The 20,047-nt window shown below is 36.5% G+C and overlaps 1 protein-coding gene across 3 annotated transcripts in view; it reads right to left on the bottom strand.

The window, feature by feature from the left end:
* Nucleotides 1–20,047, bottom strand: part of LOC105832272 (breast cancer anti-estrogen resistance protein 1) — a 71,561-nt gene that overhangs the window by 15,121 nt on the left and 36,393 nt on the right. The window contains exons 2-3 of one of the 3 annotated variants that reach the window (XM_012673074.3): nt 14,637–14,783; nt 10,558–10,707 (exon numbers count right to left, since the gene is read on the bottom strand). In XM_012673074.3, coding sequence (XP_012528528.1) covers nt 10,558–10,707; nt 14,637–14,783 — 297 coding nt within the window. Of the gene's footprint in view, nt 1–10,557; nt 10,708–14,636; nt 14,787–20,047 lie in introns of all 3 variants that reach the window. The other 2 variants (XM_012673073.3, XM_036284822.1) reach the window with 2 other exon arrangements.

Below are 20,047 nucleotides of genomic sequence, written 5' to 3'. Positions count from 1 at the left end.
TTCTTAGTATCAGCATTATTAAATTGATTATTAATTTAATATTGTTATATTCTGATTCAATATTTAAGAACTGAGTTTTAAGATCGAAAGTAATGGCGTTTAAGGAACTAGAAAATGTATATAAAATTACATAAAAAATGTTATTGAGCAGATCTTCTTTTCAGTTGTGTTATTATAAACTAAATTCTAGATGAATACTAAAATCTTTTCTTTCGTTTGTGCTATTAGATGATTACACACAGAGATAAGGAAAAAAAGTAAACAAAAGGTATTGAGATACTATATGATCAGCTAGTAATCAAAGCTACCTACAATCGATTCTAGGACATAGATTGAGTCACGCTATCCCTAGAAGAAAACATGTTCCACTGCTTGTACATTATGATCATGCGAAAATGCAACTTTTCAACTACGAGTCAAACAATATAAATTATCTCTCTCTCTAGGTTTCATATAGAAACATCAAAAATATCCTCGTTCACTAAATGTTAAACAAGGCTAAAATGACATCTGGGTGCACTCGGAAATGCACGCGGATGATGTTTGTTTCTGTACGTAGCCCCAGAGAGAGATTGTTCACGCGATGCACCGCGTTGCGATTAATATCGCCGCTTATCGACACAATTCATCGGTTGATTCTGCGCGGAGCTACTAATAAAAATATCAATAACCCTATCCGATTAATCGAATGAACGCGGCAAACAACCGAGAGAGATGGATAATAAATCGCGCACGTTAATGGGACCCTTTACGATCTTGATGATAAGGCGCGTGTAAGTGTACATGTGTGTGCGCGCGCCGGTTTATTACGCGAGATAACATCGCTTATTGTCCCTTTAATAAACGGCCGGGATGGTCGCTTAATGGCGACCGAGAAGAAGCAGCCGGCTACCGTTGTTGCGGCTCCTGACGAGTCGCGGATTCCACCTCGATCGCCCGGAGTCGCTTGGTAGCGTCCTCAGAAGCGAGTGATTTACGTTAGTTAATCCACGACGGGTGTACCGCGAGGTGAAATTGGATTTCTCGTTTCACCTCGCGTTATAAATTCGCGAGATGATTCTGCGTCGCGGCGGCGCCGAGGCCAGTTCGTTTCGAACCTAGATTGCTTTGAGGTACTCTTATCTCGGCGCGCGATCTGGCGAACGAGAAAAGGATGATGGGATAGACGGTAGAAATTAGGAATAAATATAGCGGTATTATAGAGAGAGTAGTTGGAAGTAGAGTGGCAAAAAATACCGGGAATAACATGCGTGCAAATTTCCTTTATAAAAAAATGTAAAATGTAAAAAAATTGTCCCTTTCTATAAAAATGTTTTATAAAAATGTGAACCTCTGTAGATCCTTTTTATCCCAGGTCCCTTGTACAGAATCCCTTTTACATTGCCGTTAATCATGGCGTGAATAATCGCCGAGTCGAGTGGAGCACAATAAAGACGCTGTCGACGAGCCTCGACGACGAGGACCTCTTAATGACTCGTGTAAATAGGCTTTTCCTGGTAAACGGAAGGTGGGATCACGCGAGACGCGACATGCAACGACGATCTCTCGAGGCGGCCTCCTCCGGACGATCACGTGTCGACGGAAACGAACACGCCTGTGGGTGAGAGGGAAATTAAGATCAGGCAGGGAAATTGTGCGGCGAGCGGAAATCTGACCGGAGACGAGGGGCAACGAGGAGACGGGGAACTCTGTTTGCAGTCCGCCGAGGGGAAACCCTTTCCTTCGGAAAGCTGGAAATGAATGGCAAGACTCGACCAGGTCGACACGAGTGGAACGACGAGGGCTGACGCGTAACTTCGGCGCGTTTTTCACGGAAACTATTGCGATAGAAACGAATGAGAAAAAGGAACGTTCCTCGTTAACAACACAAAGGAGTTTTTCTTAGACTGGGTTTTTTAATCTAACGAATGTGCTCGCGCGATTTTTTTCCTCAATGAATGTTTATACTAGAACTAGAATGTTTATAATAGATTGAATTAATAAACTGAATGTCTGTTATATATTAGTAACTTTCATATACAAAATCTCGATTAATTAGAATACTGGAAATAGAACGCTCTGGTCCAATCAAGCGGTTGCCCACTTATGTTCCTGTTACACCCTCGATCGGATTTTGTCTTTCGGCTGTGTCGCAGATAAACGGCGGCCCTAATTAATCAATGACCTAAGTAAATGAAATTCACTATTTATCTCTATCAGCATGGACCTTTAAACAATACAGCTACTATCATGCGGAACAGCTTGTCGTTAGTGAGAAAGTTAATGAGAAAGAACAAATTAGGCGTGTCGTGATGTGATAAAGAGCTGAGGCGTGACTTCAACGCGTTTCCCGTGGTAACCGTTACGAAAGAGGGCGAGAAGTATCGTTCGAAAGGCAAGTCTTTGGGCTCTAACGAGCGCGCTCGCGATCTGTTTTCCTTTCAACAACTTTTTCTCGGAAAAAAATTTCGAGAGCAAACTTGTTTAAATACAGTTCTTTTAACAGGATCGAAACAACTTATCTACACGTGATCGTTTTTTAGAAATAGGAGGAGTAAAAAAAAGTTAACGAGAGAGCTGCGAGCAACTTTTGCTGCCTCATATGGCGGCAATGAAGAGACACGTCGGCACGTGACTCCGACGCGATTTTCTGGAAGCCGTTACGAAATAGGAAACGCATCTTCCTAATGTCGGATTCCTTTGACTTGGTCTAACGCTCTGTTTCTCTCTTCGAGAACATTTTCCCTCGGGAGAATTCTTCAAGCAGGAGATTTTGTAATTTTTATCATTTCTTTTAAGTAAAAAGAACTGATATTTATACGTGCATGTATACACTTGTACACATAACAAGGTAATATATATTTTAATTTAACAGCCCTTTTTAAGCGGGACAATTTAGATTACACGATCCTTTTAGATAAAACGATCAACAGTGATTGAGAGATCGACATTAAGCTGAGTGTCTCATAAATACGATGAGAGTCTGCGCGCAGAATAAGTCGGAGTAGTAAACGAAAACGGTCTCGATTCGCGGCAGATGCCGTAAAAATGAACCAGATAGAAGACCGGTCGTGCCTCTGCGATCAAAAATTCGCAAAGAACGCGCTAAAAACGAGTAGGATAATCCCACGCGAGTTTCACAGTTCATTGATAACGGCCGTTAAAGACAGGCTCGGCCCACGTTCAGCAACTCCCGTCTCAGCGAAGTATATCTTCCCCGATATCCGTCGAGCAGGCCTGTCTACCGTTCCCGCTATTCTGCCTGCTTCTCCTCCTCCTCCTGCCTTTTCCATGCCATTTTCAGCCGGTGCAACGCGGCGGTGCGGTTTGTCTACCCGCCCGTCGCCGATGGCAGCCTCGAGAAGCATTCGCGCCCCGGGCGGAGATCATTCCGTTTCTCCCCTTCCTCCTTCCCCCGGCATATCGTTATCGCGCGATACCATTTGCGCTCTCAAAGCGAAAGGTATAAGAGGAACGAAAAAGACGGTCGGTGGGCGATTATCCTTGCAATTTAAATGCGCGAGAACAAAATATTCGCATTTTTTTTTTTTAATCTCTTCAATAGCAGGCAGATAAGGCGATATAGCTAGAAAGCTGACGTTTCGCTAGTCCTAAGAATTTCTATTTGATCTTATCCTATTCGTTTCGCTTGATTGAACTGCTCTCTATTTCTTTGCGTTTGCAACAAATCGGCGATTTTATCAGATATTCATATAACCGAGATTTTTTCGATTTTTCGATACTTTAAAATGTGCTCGTGAAATATTTGACTGTGATTTATCGTAATGGGGAGGGACAAAATTTCCAAATCACTTCTCACGTTCACCGCCCACGCGGAAATACGAACAAGTTGCGACTTGTCGTATTGAGTTTGCAAATTTGAATCGTGTACGTCACTGGCACGTTGCGGATCGAGGTAGTCAAACGTGTCATGAGCTGGTTATTCTAGTTAACATCACCGGAGTACGAAGCTCCTTTCGTATATACGTCGTACGCGGTCGTGTTTCTCCTCTTTGTATGTCTTCAAGAATTTAAATACTCGCAACAAACAGGCAGTGAATATAGTAGTCTATATATTACGAAATGTCTCGTTTTCATAAACTATTAGCAACGCAAATTTCTTGATATAAATTAAACGTAGTTGTCTGAGAGATATATCCAATGTATAAAGAAATAGTATGTATTCATCTCTTTCCGAAGCATAAAAAATGCTTAAATAAAACATGAGAAACACAATATATATATATAAATATTACATTTTGTTTAAGAATTTAAGCTGCATAAAATATAACTTTAAAACTGAAATTAATTGTTCTAAAAATATTTAGCAAAAAGGCTTTATTAAATCATGCGTATTTGTTTTTAATAGAGAAATGTCAAATCCATTTTCCACTTAAAAAAAAAAACTGCACAAAATCTAGCAATGCATTTATAAAGTTATGTATTGAAATTGAAGAGTTTTCTATAAAAACTAAACAAAAAGTTAAGTTTTCAGAAAACAAAAAACTTCTCATCTTCAATACATTATATAAATATAATGCTTTTAATAATAAAGTTGTAAGCTATAATTAATACTTTAAAAATTTATTTAAAGGAAAAAAAACATCTGGACTTGTTCATGCAAAAATTTTATATTTATCACCTATTTATTGCATAATATTTTACATTTACCTTTTTCTTTTATAAAATTTTAAAGATGCTTTTACAAAAATACTTTTTATTTCTCTTTGTAAATGTGATAATTTTTCTTGGGATATATAATAGATATAAAAATAAAGATTTAGACTTTACGAAATATTTTAAGAAGAATCCATTAAAAAAACTTTTAATTTTTTGAAAAGTATATAGTCTAAAGTATTACATATTTCAAATTAAAAAAATGATGTATTTGAAAATAAAAGATATATTCGAAAGCTTCAAGATACAAAACTTAACACACGTAATTATGTATCATGTTTCACCTTTCTATTTCTTATTTCGGATTTACTCATCTTTCCATTACTGTCCTTTAACTTATCCTTTATCATTGATTTATAGTTGTTTCGTGTAACAATTCGGACAGGAGAAGGAGAAAGCACCCGGTCTCTCTACATGTAAAAACATGGACCACGAGCTATTCTCGGAACTCGGAAAAGTAACTGGCGAAAGACGGAAGAAGAGTGCGAGGGTGCGTATCCGAGGAAGAGAGCTTGTGGATGTACACAGATGCAGGATGAAACGCGTCCGCTCTTCTTTGAGCTTAACCGCCCGAGACATTCCATCGAGATGACTCCATGGGATCCCACTGCGTGGTGTGCGCGCGGGTGTGTTCCCATACGTATTCCCGTTGCAGAGGAAACGTTGCAGAGGTGGAGGAGGAGAAGGAGGGGAGAAGCAGAGAGTAGCGACATCAGAAAGTGGAGACATTGTCCAGAATCGGCGGACATATAAGGACATCCGCAGACCCTCGCGTCTGCAAAGATAGCCCTTGCAAGGCATCCTGCAAAATGGGCTTCTTGTAAATCGTTTCGGAACGCGATGGTATGTCACTATTGCGATAGATGGGATGAGAAAGTGAAACGATTTGGGGCAGTTTCGTAGAGAGTGATAATATGTGCCGCGAAGTATTCGAGGATCCATCGCGTATCAATTGTTTTCGAGCTGAAAAATTTACATTCCTGGAGTTATTTGATCGCAAATATACGCGAGAATAAATATACTGACAAGGGAACCTCGCGAAATCGAAAATTCATATTTTAATAAAACTTGGCATAAATATAGAGGGGGTAAATAAATTAAAAAATTTTTAGTTGAGGTGCCCAAAAACGGTTTTAAGGGTAAAACCACCCTTCAAAGTTAAGACGATTTTTGCGGTTTTTCGATATATCTCGTAAATTAAACAAAATATTAAGAAATGTTTCATACGAAAGATTTACAGTATAAATAGCTTTATTTAACTATGCTATTTATTAAAAAAAATATCAAATTTTTACAATACACGAGTGTTGTAAAAAATAATTTCTGCAATAGGCTGATAATTCCAGAAAATATCGAATTTTTACAATACACAGAGTGTTGTAAAAATTAATTTCTGCAATAGGCTGACAATTGCAGAAAATATCGAATTTTTACAACACACAGAGTGTTGTAAAAAATAATTTCTGCAATAGGCTGACAATTGCAAAAAATATCGAATTTTTACAATACACAGAGCATTGTAAAAATTATTTTCTGCAATAGGCTAACAATTGCAGAAAATATCGAATTTTTACAATACACAGAGTGTTGCAGAAAATATCGAATTTTTACAATACACAGAGCATTGTAAAAATTATTTTCTGCAATAGGCTGACAATTGCATAAAATATCGAATTTTTACAATACACAGAGCATTGTAAAAATTATTTTCTGCAATAGGCTGACAATTGCAGAAATAATCGAATTTTTACAATACACAGAGCATTGTAAAAATTATTTTCTGCAATAGGCTGACAATTGCAGAAAATATCGAATTTTTACAATACACAGAGTGTTGTAAAAAATAATTAATGCAATAGTCTGACAATTGCAGAAAATATCGAATTTTTACAATACACAGAGCATTGTAAAAATTATTTTCTGCAATAGGCTGACAATTGCAGAAAATATCGAATTTTTACAATACACAGAGTGTTGTAAAAATTATTTTCTGCAATAGGCTGACAATTGCAGAAAATATCGAATTTTTACAATACACAGAGTGTTGTAAAAATTATTTTCTGCAATAGGCTGACAATTGCAGAAAATATCGAATTTTTACAATACACAGAGTGTTGTAAAAAATAATTTCTGCAATAGGCTGACAATTGCAGAAAATATCGAATTTTTACAATACACAGAGTGTTGTAAAAAATAATTTCTGCAATAGGCTGACAATTGCAGAAAATAATGAATTTTTACAATACTCTGACAAGGGAACCTTGCGAACCTGTAAATTTTGATTTTACTGAAACTTGGTATAAATATAGAGGGGGTGAATACATAAATTTAGAATTTTTTAGTTGGTGCCCAAAAACGATTTGAAGGAGTAAAACCATTCTTCAAAGTTTAGACATTTTTGTGGTTTTTCGATATATCTCGTAAACTAAACAAATTATTAAAAAATGTTTCATACAAAAGTTTTACAGCATAAATACCTCCATTTAACGATGCTATTCATTTCTCGAAAAAAAAAAAAAATTAAATAATTATCATAGTTAAATAAAGGTATTTATATTGTAAAACTTTCGTATGAAACATTTTTTTATATTTTGTTTAATTTGCAAGATATATCAAAAAACCGTAAAAATCGTCTCAACTTTGAAGGGTGGTTTCACCCCTTCAAACAGTTTTTGGGCACCAACTAAAAATTTCTAAATTCATGTACTCCCTCTACATTTATGCCAAGTTTCATTAAAATATGAATTTTCGAGTTCGCGAGGTTCCCTTGTGAGACAAATGTGTTTGATATTTGTGATTACAATTGCATGATAAAATAATTACGGTTTCAGAGCTTTATTTTTATAGTTATTATTGCTAAAATAACAATGTTAGTAAAATAATCTTATGTTTATAGTTTTATTAACTATGACAGAATTTTACTGTAATAACGATATGATATAATATTTACGTAATAACAAAAAATAATAACTATAATTTGCATAGTTAAAACAATTATAAATATATACTGGTACCAAAAATAATTATAAATTATAATTAAATTATGACAATTACAACCGCTTTTTCTTTAATGTATGCAATGTTTGTTTTATGATCATCGATGCGTTTTCTTAAAATTCAAGTTTGATTCACGTTCATGTTAAGTTACACAAATTGTTCAAATTTGATGTGACATGGTATGATAAATTATACGTTACTCATATAAAATTTTATATCAAACAGATTTATGTGTTAATTTCTTGCTTTTAACTCTACGTAAAGTTTACGTGGATATTTCGTTGTCATGGAAAGAAAAAGGATTTAGAGAAAAATTCTAAAAGAGAAAAAACAAAGGATAAGAAAGAACGTTAGGATCCAATCATGGCAAACTAAAACTGAATCTCTCGTATTACCTGCTTGCGTTCCAGTGCAGTCACCCGCGTGACATAGCCGATGCGGGAAAGCACATTCGCGTTACATTGACCCTGCAACGACGACGGCGACAGCGTCGTATTTCTATCGCAGAAACGCGGCACATGCGCGACGACGACGACGACGACAACGACGACGACGGAGATGTGTCCGGATGTTCATCCGTGAAGATCGCGTGCGGAGCAAAAAGTTCTCGCAGCCAGGAAACAAGAAGAGCTCGAGAAACTGCCAGCGCCGACAAGGAGCCAACCGTCTTCGACGCGCTTTAGTACCTCGAAATGCATTGCTCGCGAAAGTCCAAAGTATCGAGACATTCGGAAATAATTCGAGACGAACGTATTGGAAAATATTCGTTCATGTAATAATAATAATTCCATCGCTAGAGAAATATGTACATTAACATAAGTAATTACATTGAGAAGAAAAATATTGTTCACTAAATTGTTTAACTTGATTAAATTTATTTAGTTTAATAAAATACTTAAACTTTAATTCAATTATTTATATATTTGAATTAAAGAAATAAGTTGAAAGATTTAGTCAAATTAACAACTTTTCTTCTCAATGTAAAGACTTAAAAGTAAATAGAAACTTTAAAGGTGAATCGCAGTTAGACTAAAGGAAATTGAAAAAAATTTGAAAGAGTCTTCAAAAAGAAGAAATTCAAGATTAAAATGTTTTGCATGAATACATATGTAATTCGAATAATTTAATTGTCACAGCCAAAAAATAAATTCGAGGGATGAAAAATAAAACAATTTCCCAAACTTTTTATTTGCGTGCGTTAAACCAATTTAGGAGAAATCAGCGATATTTTTAAATTCCGAAAACAAAGAAAATTACTTGCACTCTGACGCTATGTAGTGGACAAACGCAACGCCCTAATCGACCGTATTCATTTAATCGAATCGATGTCAGTGGCAGATGTTAAATCGCGACAGAGCCAGATACGCAACGATAGCTGTGACGACGGGCATTCGGAAGAGCTGAACGAACCAAGTGGTAGTCAGCTGATTTTGACAGATCCTGTTTCAGCGAATGTGAGGGGGCGTAAAAGGTCGGCCCCCACGACGAGCACAATGAACTGTCGCCATTGTCAATTCTGCGGCGCAGAGTCTCTCAATCCGTGACCAGCGAGGCGATATAATTGTTCGACAACCAAAAAAAATCAGGAAAGTTACACGAACGCTCGCGGTTTTGTTAAATAGCTCTCCCGCGTACCGATGAAGAATTGACTGTCACATCCGCGAAAAATCGGAGCGCCAGGATACATTGTATGAAAAATAAACGGTGTTTACACGAACAGAGCTGCACGAGGGAGATAATTTAGTATTCGTATTCCTCGTGGATAAACGAACGTTTCGTTTCACTGAAGTTTCCTGTCGTAGAACGAAATTTATATGCATTTATGACAAACGATTATTTTTCCGATAATCAAGTTTCTAGTTGTCTGAAAGAAATATTTCCAATCTATAATGAGCGACTACTTTATCGGCAACTGCGATTACTTTTTATTATTTGTTATACGATTACGCTTTCAAGCCGCGAAAAACGATGTCGGAAAGATTTATTTTCTCATCATTCGATTTGTAAATTGTCTGGTCTGTAAGTACGTTTATAATTTAAAATAAATTAGAAAAATTATTAATAAGAGAGGGCGCTCTTAATTGCTCTTAATAAATACAATTATTTGAATAAGTAAACTGTATTTTCTCAAATCAAGATTCTTTTCAAAGAAACGTATAAATCTGTAGACCGATCAGATATATCGCGTTTGGGAAACCCTGTTCATTGCGTTTACAAATGATTGATCCCCGGATAACTAAAGTAGTCCCCCGTTGCTCTCGTGTGCCTTTTCAAATCGCGGATATATTAATCCAAGAAGCCAGCTGTTGCAGCCGGACCAATAAAATGCCATTCAAATACGGAGGCACGGGAAGATAATCGTCGTAATCACGTGTTCGTGCAAATCTTTCAGAAATTCACTTTGTGAGCATAAAAAACTCGCATTTAAGTGTAAAGCTAGAGAGTCATAATAATCAAATGGTATTCATTGCGATCTAAAAACACGTTTAATATATTATAGTGTGTATATATATATATATATACGTTACGTTTCGATATTCATGTATAAATAAAAAATAATAATTAAAGTATATGAATCTTTAACTTTTGTTTTTCTTTGTTAGCTAATAATTATGTATCAGTTTTGCAATTGTTCATATATCTGTTACGAGATAACTTTTGGCGTAATTCTAGTTTAATCCAAGCTTACTCTAGGATTGAATAATAACAAATATATCAGTTTGCGAACAAAGACTAGCTCAGTAATACGTAGTAACGTAGTAACGTAGAATCTACTTCCGCTTGCGATTTAAGAATAGGAACAGACGTGTGAAATGCAATGTCTATACATATACATATGTATATAAGTCTATACACATATAGGCATTTAAACGTGCGATTTAAGAATAGTTTCAAATAACTCACCCTGTTGGGTTGTACGTGCCAGCTACGCCTTTTCCCGTGTCTCTGTATGCCATCCTCTGCAATGGTTAGGTCGGCCCTGCTGCCGACCAAACAACCCCCCGTATCGTATTGGCCAACCAGAAGCCTCAATCGATTTCCTGGACAGATGCCCTAGGGCAGAAAAAAAAATAATGTAACAACTACTCGACTCCGACGCGCCGCGTGAATAAATTTTTAATTGTGCATGTTCTGTCGATATATCTTGAACAAAATTCCCTTTCTCTTATAGCTAAAAATGTCTTAAAGCAAAACAAATAAAAAGATAATTTATATTATTGTTACATTTATGGGGTAATTCTATTCAGTTTTAAAAAAATTGCAACTTTTTTATTTATTAAAGAGATTTTCAATTGAGTCAAAGTCCACAATAAATTTTTAAATGTTAAGCAAATAAATTTTGATTTTTTATTATTATTTACATTATGTTGTATTCATCTGTTCTTGATTTTTATCCGCCTACTCTTGCTCCCTAAAAAGGTGTGGTAGCCTTTCGGCCCACTCGTATGTGCATCGGGAAGAACTTTTGAGCGAAAGAAGGCCCCCATTAACCGTTTGTGAGTGCATCGTGAGTTTGTGTAATTTCGTGAGATCGAGACGAAAATAAACGTTACACCCTCCATTGCTCTGTCGCCTTGAGGAACGAGCGTCGTCGCTGACTGATGCATGCCGCGTAACTCATTCGTTTATCTCGAGTGTTGCGAAGCTGTAAGTCATAAATCTCAAGAGATACGCGTTTTCGGTGGAATGGCACTAACGTTACCAAAGCGGGTAAGATCTCGGGCTTAGCGATACTCGTCGAGAGACTTCAGATTTCTTGATATAAATTTTTCAGCAGGAAAAAAAAAACGCGAGGGAATACGTGAGAAACATAGAAAGAGCACCCCCGCGAGTTGAACGTATATTGTTTTTGATCTTGCAGGCAAGCAACTCGTAATTCTGCGCCCCAAATTTTCATCAATCTTTTCTATAATTGGCCTTCACGCTATTTTCATCTGTCCAAACGCAATCAAGGCAGAAGCGTGATGAAACAAGCGAGACTGATAGAATCAAGTTAAAATCAAAGAGTCATTTAATTTTAATTAAGCTTCTCCCCGACCGAGTGGCGAATTTCTCGCTAAAGAAGGATAAGAATCCAATAACTCCAATTCATTAATAGGTCGCAGAAATATCCGTCGTGGACCCGCGAAACCGCCGGTTCGACCGATACTTCTGACAATAGTCTATTCCGACGACATCAAAAGTTTCCAGTTTCCAATAAAGACCAGGAGACCGTATCATTCAATCATCCTCCACCCACATCACGTCGCCTTTACTTTCAATTACCGTCGCACACATGTATCCAAATGGATTGGTAGTGCGTTGGTAGTGGTAGCGACGATGCGCCGAGCGGAGATCATTTCGGGAAAAGTGGCCCGATAAGATCGACGTGTGCGGCGAGGAGGTTGCCCGAGGTTGTGGATCCGATTCGAGGCTACATTGAACGCGGAGATGAACCTTGCGGAATTTTCGAAACATTCGCTACGATGCATGCACACGCGAATGAATCAATCAGGCAGCTTGAAAGCTGAATCAATCATTACGCGAGACGTTTTGTTGTTAGAGAGAAGTTGCCAATACTGATATATTACTTTGTTTTTGGAAAGTGTATTTTCCTAAATGAACACTTTAGAAAATATGCAGAAACTGGAACTTTTTTTTTAATCAAATAATAATTTTTATAATTATATTTATCGTCTTGAATTTTGATATAGTTAAGTTTTTTGTAGGATAAGCAAAATAAAAAATGTCTAACAATTATATCTAATAGTATAAGCCTCAATACCAAACTAGCAGGTAGTGTGAGTACAATATTTTCCTTCTCTTCTCCTTTAACAAGTTATTTGTATAAAATATTTACAAATTAATATATATATAAATTTATAGATGCTTTTCACTTCGACATAAAATATTTTTTGTCGATTTACATAAATACCTTAAGTATGTTGTTATGTAAAAAGCAACATGTACAAATTTAATAAAATGTTGTCTCTTAATGTTGTGTCTTTTGTTTTATCCTATCTAGCTTTCATTATTTTATATACCTAACTTATCGATACAGGTGTGCGAGTTTACGCTGTACTCAGATTTCGTGTAAAACCATTTTCTGAAAAAAATAAGAAAGAAAAATAGACATAAAAGATACTACAAACATGTAAAATGCTATAATATTATCAATAATATTCGCTGTTGTTTGAGTTATGCAATTAGCAAAAAAATCGTGCAAATTTTATATATTCTCGCTTTTGATTAATTTGTTTTAACGGGTTTTATAGAGAAAGCCAAGAATATATGAACTATGAGTTCTATTTCTTTAATTATTTAAGCAAATTATGTTTTTATTAGTATATTAATAAAGTGTAATATTAACTTTTAGAGAAATGAGAGTATTGCTTTAGGAGATTTATGTCAGTATTGGCAATTTTTCTTTACGTTTTATATTGGTTCATCATTACTGAGAAACTTCAAAGACAGTTGTCTGCTTTCCTTATTGTGAATTGTCACGAAACTTTACGTGTGTTACTCTAGACGAGTTTTGTATTTCTAATTTCAAGAGTGGCTGCTTAGTAAATGCAAAAGTATTTACGATAGCTAGTATCGCAGACACAAGCCTGTTGCTATATCGAAGGTAATTGCAATGCACGATCGTTAGTCCCATTTCCGTGATAATAACGTTGCCTCGTCATACCTCAAGAACCTGCGGGGCTGCTTTGGTGCATTGGCTTTTATGCATTATACAGATGTGCATAAGCAGTCTCGTACACGCGAGGCATTTGTACGCAGAAGCCGACGACAGCTTTGTTACCGCTAGAGATAAATTCGCTGTTTGAATGAAGCAGCATCATGAAGAGCAGTCGAGAATGAGGTACAAAATTAAAGGAGCGAAATATTAGGAGCTCAAAATAAGATGGAAGATGTTTCGTACAAAGAAGTATATATGTTGTATAAAATAAACGGCAATAATGTAATTTACAAAATTTATAAAAAAAATTATCTATTTTTAATCTTAAAAATATAATGTTGAACCTAATTTTTCATTTAACAAACGGAAAAATCACACAGGCAAGATACAAAATTATGAAATCAAAGAACAATGAAGCAATTATCAAATTAGTACAGTCAAAAGTAGTACATTTATTATTTAGCAGTTAATTAACTAAATATTTTAAGTTAGTAACAAATTTTCCGGCGCATTTTGTATGCTTGCATTGAATTGCCTTGTCGACGAAACATCATTACTTTGATTGCCAGTATAATTTGGAGGGAAATTTTATTTGATTTTTGTCCGCTCGTTTTTACCATTCTGATTGAACGAGCATATTGCCGATTCTTACTAATTGGTAATCACGTCTATGTACAGTCATGTCTGACATCAGCTCGAAGGCAGAGAACACGAGGCTAGATCATCGCAGTCGGAGGTTCTATTTTCACGTTAGCATCTCTGGGGAGAGAAAGAGAGAGAGAGAGAGAGAGAGGAAATCTCGTTCTGGATCTGCTCTTATGTCTTATGCATTATGGAAACGCGCATAGATAATACGAAGTACGTTCGTGGAAGTATCCGGACATGTGCTCTCGTTAATACGATGGATAAACTCCATTAGAACGTAATAGAACGAGGAGAGACATAGCTAATGGAGATGCGGGAGCGGAATTTCGAAACACGATCAAGTTTCATGTATTACCACGTACACCTAATACGCATTTTCGATTAGCGGAAGTGCAATTGGATCGTAATCGGATTTAGAATTTCGATATTTACAGACCGGGGGGGATACGTAAGATACGGGGATTTAAGGTAAAAACACCGAGTCGATCATCTCTCGAGAGATAAAATTGTAATCTGCAAATAAATTCGTTCGAAGTAGAGAGCTCGCGGACTTATGCGCAGCGACTTCCTACGTTGCACGATGTGATATTTCACCAAGGGATCTCGAGCTTCCAAGAGTTCTGTTTGCGGAGAGAGGATCTGTAGACGTGAAATTTACGTCGTTTAAAATAACTACCTGTCGACCTCGCAGAGCACACAGCCACCATCCTTCAAGACCAGCGGTGTTCTGCTCCAGTACGGTGAGGACGTCGCCTTTTCGAAAAGCCAGCTCGTCGGGCGCCTCGGCGATGTTGTCGTACAGAGCTCGCGCTTTCACGCACTTCTGCTGCAACGCAAAGAGAGAGAAAAAAAATGTGAGCACAAAAAGTTGAAAAATAATAATGGATATTGTTTGGACGGGGAAAAAGTCGTCGCGAGTGAAACAAAATTTACTGTTATTCGCGATTGTTCAATAAATCGATATTCCTAATGTCACCGACGGTGTCTCGTGTGCGAAATGAGCTTCACCGAGAGATCGATTCCCGCATACCGCGGCAACGCGGTCTCCCCTGGAGACACCCCCGATGTGTTTCTGACTCGGCACTTTCGAACTCGGCAGCGGATATTGTGCGATACGTATTGCGGGCAGATGGCACGTCGTCGTATCGGTGCCGCAGAAGCAATTAGTTTCATTCGAGGAGTCAACGAGCCGGTGGTTCCTATACGCGCGCGCCAATTGGGCACGCAGCCCCGGCACACAGAGATGCGCCCTTTGGCCAATTTAAATCCATAAAATCCTAGCACTACATCCAACCCGCCTCTCTCCACGCCACCGCTCACCCATCCATCTGTCGCGTCTATTTCGAGCGATCGTCCGTCCCGTTGTTCCGCCGGCGAGAATGAGAGACGTAACGATCACTTAAACGGCGATCCCGTCCCCCGAAGTGCAGCGCGCGTTAGATGCGAGTTTTACGAGGAAGCTGCGGCGAGAGAGAAAGAGATCGTACGCCCGTCGTCATCTCGAGGTTCAATTGAACGACGCCTGTTGTCCCTCTCGCGTATCTCTAAGAGCTTTTTTTTTCTCTCGCTCACTCGCTGACGTCAGGGTTCTTCGGCGAAGTTTCCGGCGGCGGTCGTCGTGGTATTAACGCGTCGCTACGATCATTAGCGCGGGCGCTTCTATTAAATGTAATTGCCCTGCACTTTCATGAAGACCGCGTGGAAAATCGAGCTCACGTGCGGTGGTGATAATTCGTACTAACGCGGCGCGTTTAAGCGAAAGGAAGATGTGTACACGCGGGGAGAAATGTTCTCTGGGAAAGGAAGTTATCTATGTAATTGTGATTAAATGTAGCAATAAAAATGAGAAATATTTAGGGGAGGGAAAATTAGACAAAGTTTGATACCATACAATAATAATAATAAATTGTAATAGAAGCAAAAAGCTGGAATTCAATTTTCACGAATAAACTGAAATTCCATCAGCTGTTAATCTATATAAATAAAAATGTAAATGTTTGTTCCTCATTTAAGATCTCCGTAAGTTTTTCACCGATTGCTTTGAAATTTTGACACAACGTTGCATTCGTAACTGGGAGTGTTCTTATGGGGTCTGATTTTGGAAATAACATGTGTTTAAAAAATGATGGCCATAATTTAAGTGTAAAAAATAGTTTTTCATTAATATTATTGAAATTTTGACACATTGAGACGGAGAGAGACCGGGAGAGACGGGTAGAAATGGGGAGAGACGGGGAGAGACCGGGAGAGACTGGGAGAGACGGGGAGAGACGGGTAGAGATGGGGAGAGACGGGGAGAGACCGAGAGAGACCGAGAGAGACGAGGAGAGACGGGTAGAGATGAAGAGAGACGGGGAGAGACCGGGAGAGACGGGGAGAGACGGATAGAGACCGTGAGAGACGGGGAGAGACCGGGAGAGACGGGGAGAGACGGGTAGAGATGGGGAGAGACGGGGAGAGACCGGGAGAGACCGAGAGAGACGAGGAGAGACGGGTAGAGATGAAGAGAGACGGGGAGAGACCGGGAGAGACGGGGAGAGACGGGGAGAGACGGGAGAGACCGGGAGAAGCGAAGAATGTTTCTATTGTGTTTAAAGTAAGGTAATAAGAAAAATAAAGATGGCTGTTATTTTATTGAAAAAAAGGAACGTATTTAAAACAGTCTTTTGAATGGATTTCTAAATCCATGGCAGCTTTTAGAAAAAAAAGTTAAAAGTACGTGAATAAATGAATATTAGATTTATTAAAGATAGATAAATGCTTATTTAAAAATAAAATTAAAAGAGCAACAGTAAGGCTCTTGAAAGTTGAACAACGAAAGCAAAGAAAATTGGAAAAAAACGTAGCATAAAAATAGAGAGCCACAGCAACGCGTGGCAGGGCATAGCTAGTCAATCAATAAAATAGTTTTATTCCGTTGCTACTGGTTTGCTAATGGTTTGTCTTTGACAATTAATTTTGATATGTACAATAATATAATGATTGGAGAGGCAAACAGATGAAATTTTCTTGAATAAACTGGAATAAAATTCCATCCGCTGTTAATAAATCGATAAAATAATTCATTCATCACAAAGTTCATTCTTATTCCGTTGCCATTAATGGTTTGGGTTTGATAATTAATTTGTACCAGAAGTATCAAAAAAAGATGGGAATAATTAATCGGGAATTAACGGTAAAATGTGTATGTTCGTGCGCGCGGTTAAATGGATGTCAAATAATATAAATGTTAATGAAGTTGAATTATAATTGCTTTCACAAACAAGCACGAAAGTAACTTTTCGCCACAATCCGTTATAACTCTGTTAGGTTAATAATACTTCAGTTGCATTGAAATTCTATTTTGTACATAACATATGTAATATACAATTCTACTGTTCTATTCGTGTCCCCTTTTTCTCTCACAGTCAGCTCTTTAGTATGGAATCGCTACCGTTTCAACAAGTGTGATAAAGGCTTTCTACTCTTGCATTAGTACTGCACAACGAATACCTCATTGCATTGCGAAGCATACGTTTACATGTACATAACTCGGATAATACTTATGTATAATTCATAATGTACAATATCTAACAAATGCATGAAATATACCAGTGCTATAAATAAATACTTGATTTTCTATGCGAAGCCTCTTAATGAACCCTAAATTAAATATCTTTTAATATTAATAAAGATTAGGGGTTTTAAATACTTAAAAACGTGTAATTATTTATCAAAAAAATAAATAGTTAAAAAAAATTAAAATAAATTTTTAAAATATAAATTTACTTTTCCTCTTTAAAGAATAATCTATAAGATTTAAGATGTTAATTTTTATTTTCTGATAATTCATTTTTTACTTATTTTTTAAACAATTTTTTATTTAGATAATAGACTTTATGCTACTACACAGAAAAAAAATGTAATACAGCCAATAACATATGTGATTGCGGGCTGCCAACTACATAAAATACTCAATACAATAATATTTGCTATTAATGCAAGTACAATGTTGATACTGCAATAGCATATATTATTGTATTGAGTATATTTTTAATTGGCAGCCCGCAATAACATATCTTATTAAATATATTGCATTTTTTTTTCAGTGTATATATTCCATTTCAATTGAAGGGATAGGGCTTATACTTTATCTGTGTATCTATCTTTACATAGAAAGCTTATCTGTATCTCTGATCTATCTCTCTAATGTATTGATATTTCAAGTTCATTGTGGATCGAATACCTACATCGATCCTATTTTCGGAACCAGGTTGCGCGCTGTGAACGCGATGGAAAGTCCGTTAAGAATGCAGTTCGTGAAAGGACTTGTTGCCATAAAAGGACGCTCGTCTGCCCCGAACATTAAGCCAGACGGCGCAGGTACATGCACTCACGACCTTTGCACTGACACGTTTCTCCAGACATAGTTGTGCTCAAGTGTTCAAAGATTAAAGCAGTCTACATAAAATTTTATAAAACAATGTTTTTTTTTAAATAAATTACTACAGAATACTTAATTTACTTAAATTAATAATATACTGACATATATGTGTATGCACGTTTTTTCCAAGATTAAGGCGAATTTTACGTATAAAATATAAAATAAATATGATACAATACACTTTATAAAAAAGAATATTTTATTTATATATAAATGTTATATGTATATTTTAATAGAATTTTGTATTAAAAGATTTTTTTTTAATGTACAATATATTTTTATTTATATATTTTAAAAAGACTTTATTGATGAAAGTAATGAAATATTTTTCACCATATAGAATTTTGTATTTTTAATTTTGATACAAAGTGAATAAAGTCACAAAATTTACAATTAAAATTTTCATGAAATAGATAAAAATACTACTTTACTTTTAACTTTATCAATGTAAAATATTGTAACAGATGTGCTAATATTAATCGAATTTTAAATTCACTGACGCTGCACATAAAAAATTTGATTTTAATAGTGCAGACTGAAATCAAAAGCGACGGGCGTTGATGCTGCGTATAAAACGCCGGTCGAAAAGGGTGGTTCTGTGCTCTACCGTATATTTACGCAGCCTTCCTATTGTTCAGGGTAAAAAAGAGCATCTGCGTTTGTTATTGTTGAACCAAGAGAAAGAATATCCGAAGCAAAGTCAAATGCAGCTCTTTTACGTTTACACTTAACAAAGTTAGTTTCGAAACGCGTCGAGGGAAGTGCAATTTTGTATTTTTTACGGATTCTTTTTCCGGGTCTTTCATCTAACAAATCTAACTGGTTGAAACTCGAGGATTAAAAGATCGCTCAATGATTCACGCACGACTAACTCGATTCATCAAACCGTTTTATCGAGGGAGAGGCACGCTTTGCCGTTCGCGTTAGCTCTTTTGCATAATCCCATCGATAAGAATAATCACATCTATTCGATTGGAAGGAACTGAGCTGACAGGATCGAAATTGGATCGAATTACGACTCGTACTGCACGCAAACGTGTATTTGTCTCACTAAAGGATTTCAAATTTACTATATACAGGCACTAAACAACTGTGTATCTATGAATATATTCATTTAACTTCATTTATTATTTTCCGACAATTTCTTTCTTTTAACTGAATCACTTTTTGAATCAAATCAAAATTTCTATTAAATTAGTTATAGATGTTGAACTTGAGCAATATATAGTTTTGCTGAATCAATCCAATCTATTTTTTCCGTAAAGTTAATGTAAAATTTAAAAATGTTTAAATTAGAACAATTTACAAATTTATAAATTTACAAATTCAAGCTGTATTAAATAATGGTTTTTTTATTTTTTGGCTTGAAATACATATATTGTTCTATTTGAAAGATTATACAGAAAGCGGAAAGAATGCTAAGAGCGGAAGAGCACTAATCAGACGGCGTATCGAATTTTTCGATATACTCCTTAATGACGATCCATTTTGAAATTTAAATTATAAGGGATATTTAGCAGTCCCCATCTTCTCCCGCACACGTATGCGATCCGAACACGTGCGTCATAGGTAAGTAGCCCTATACAAATACTACGTCCAACGGAGCATGTTTTGCGGAGGGTTAAAACCGCTTTGTAGACACGTGCCGTTTCAAGAGCAGGCGA

This window comes from Monomorium pharaonis, chromosome 3 (assembly GCF_013373865.1).
Source record: "Monomorium pharaonis isolate MP-MQ-018 chromosome 3, ASM1337386v2, whole genome shotgun sequence".
In the NCBI taxonomy this organism is placed as follows: Eukaryota; Metazoa; Arthropoda; class Insecta; order Hymenoptera; family Formicidae; genus Monomorium; species Monomorium pharaonis.
This window is presented reverse-complemented; position numbering and strand designations above follow the sequence as displayed.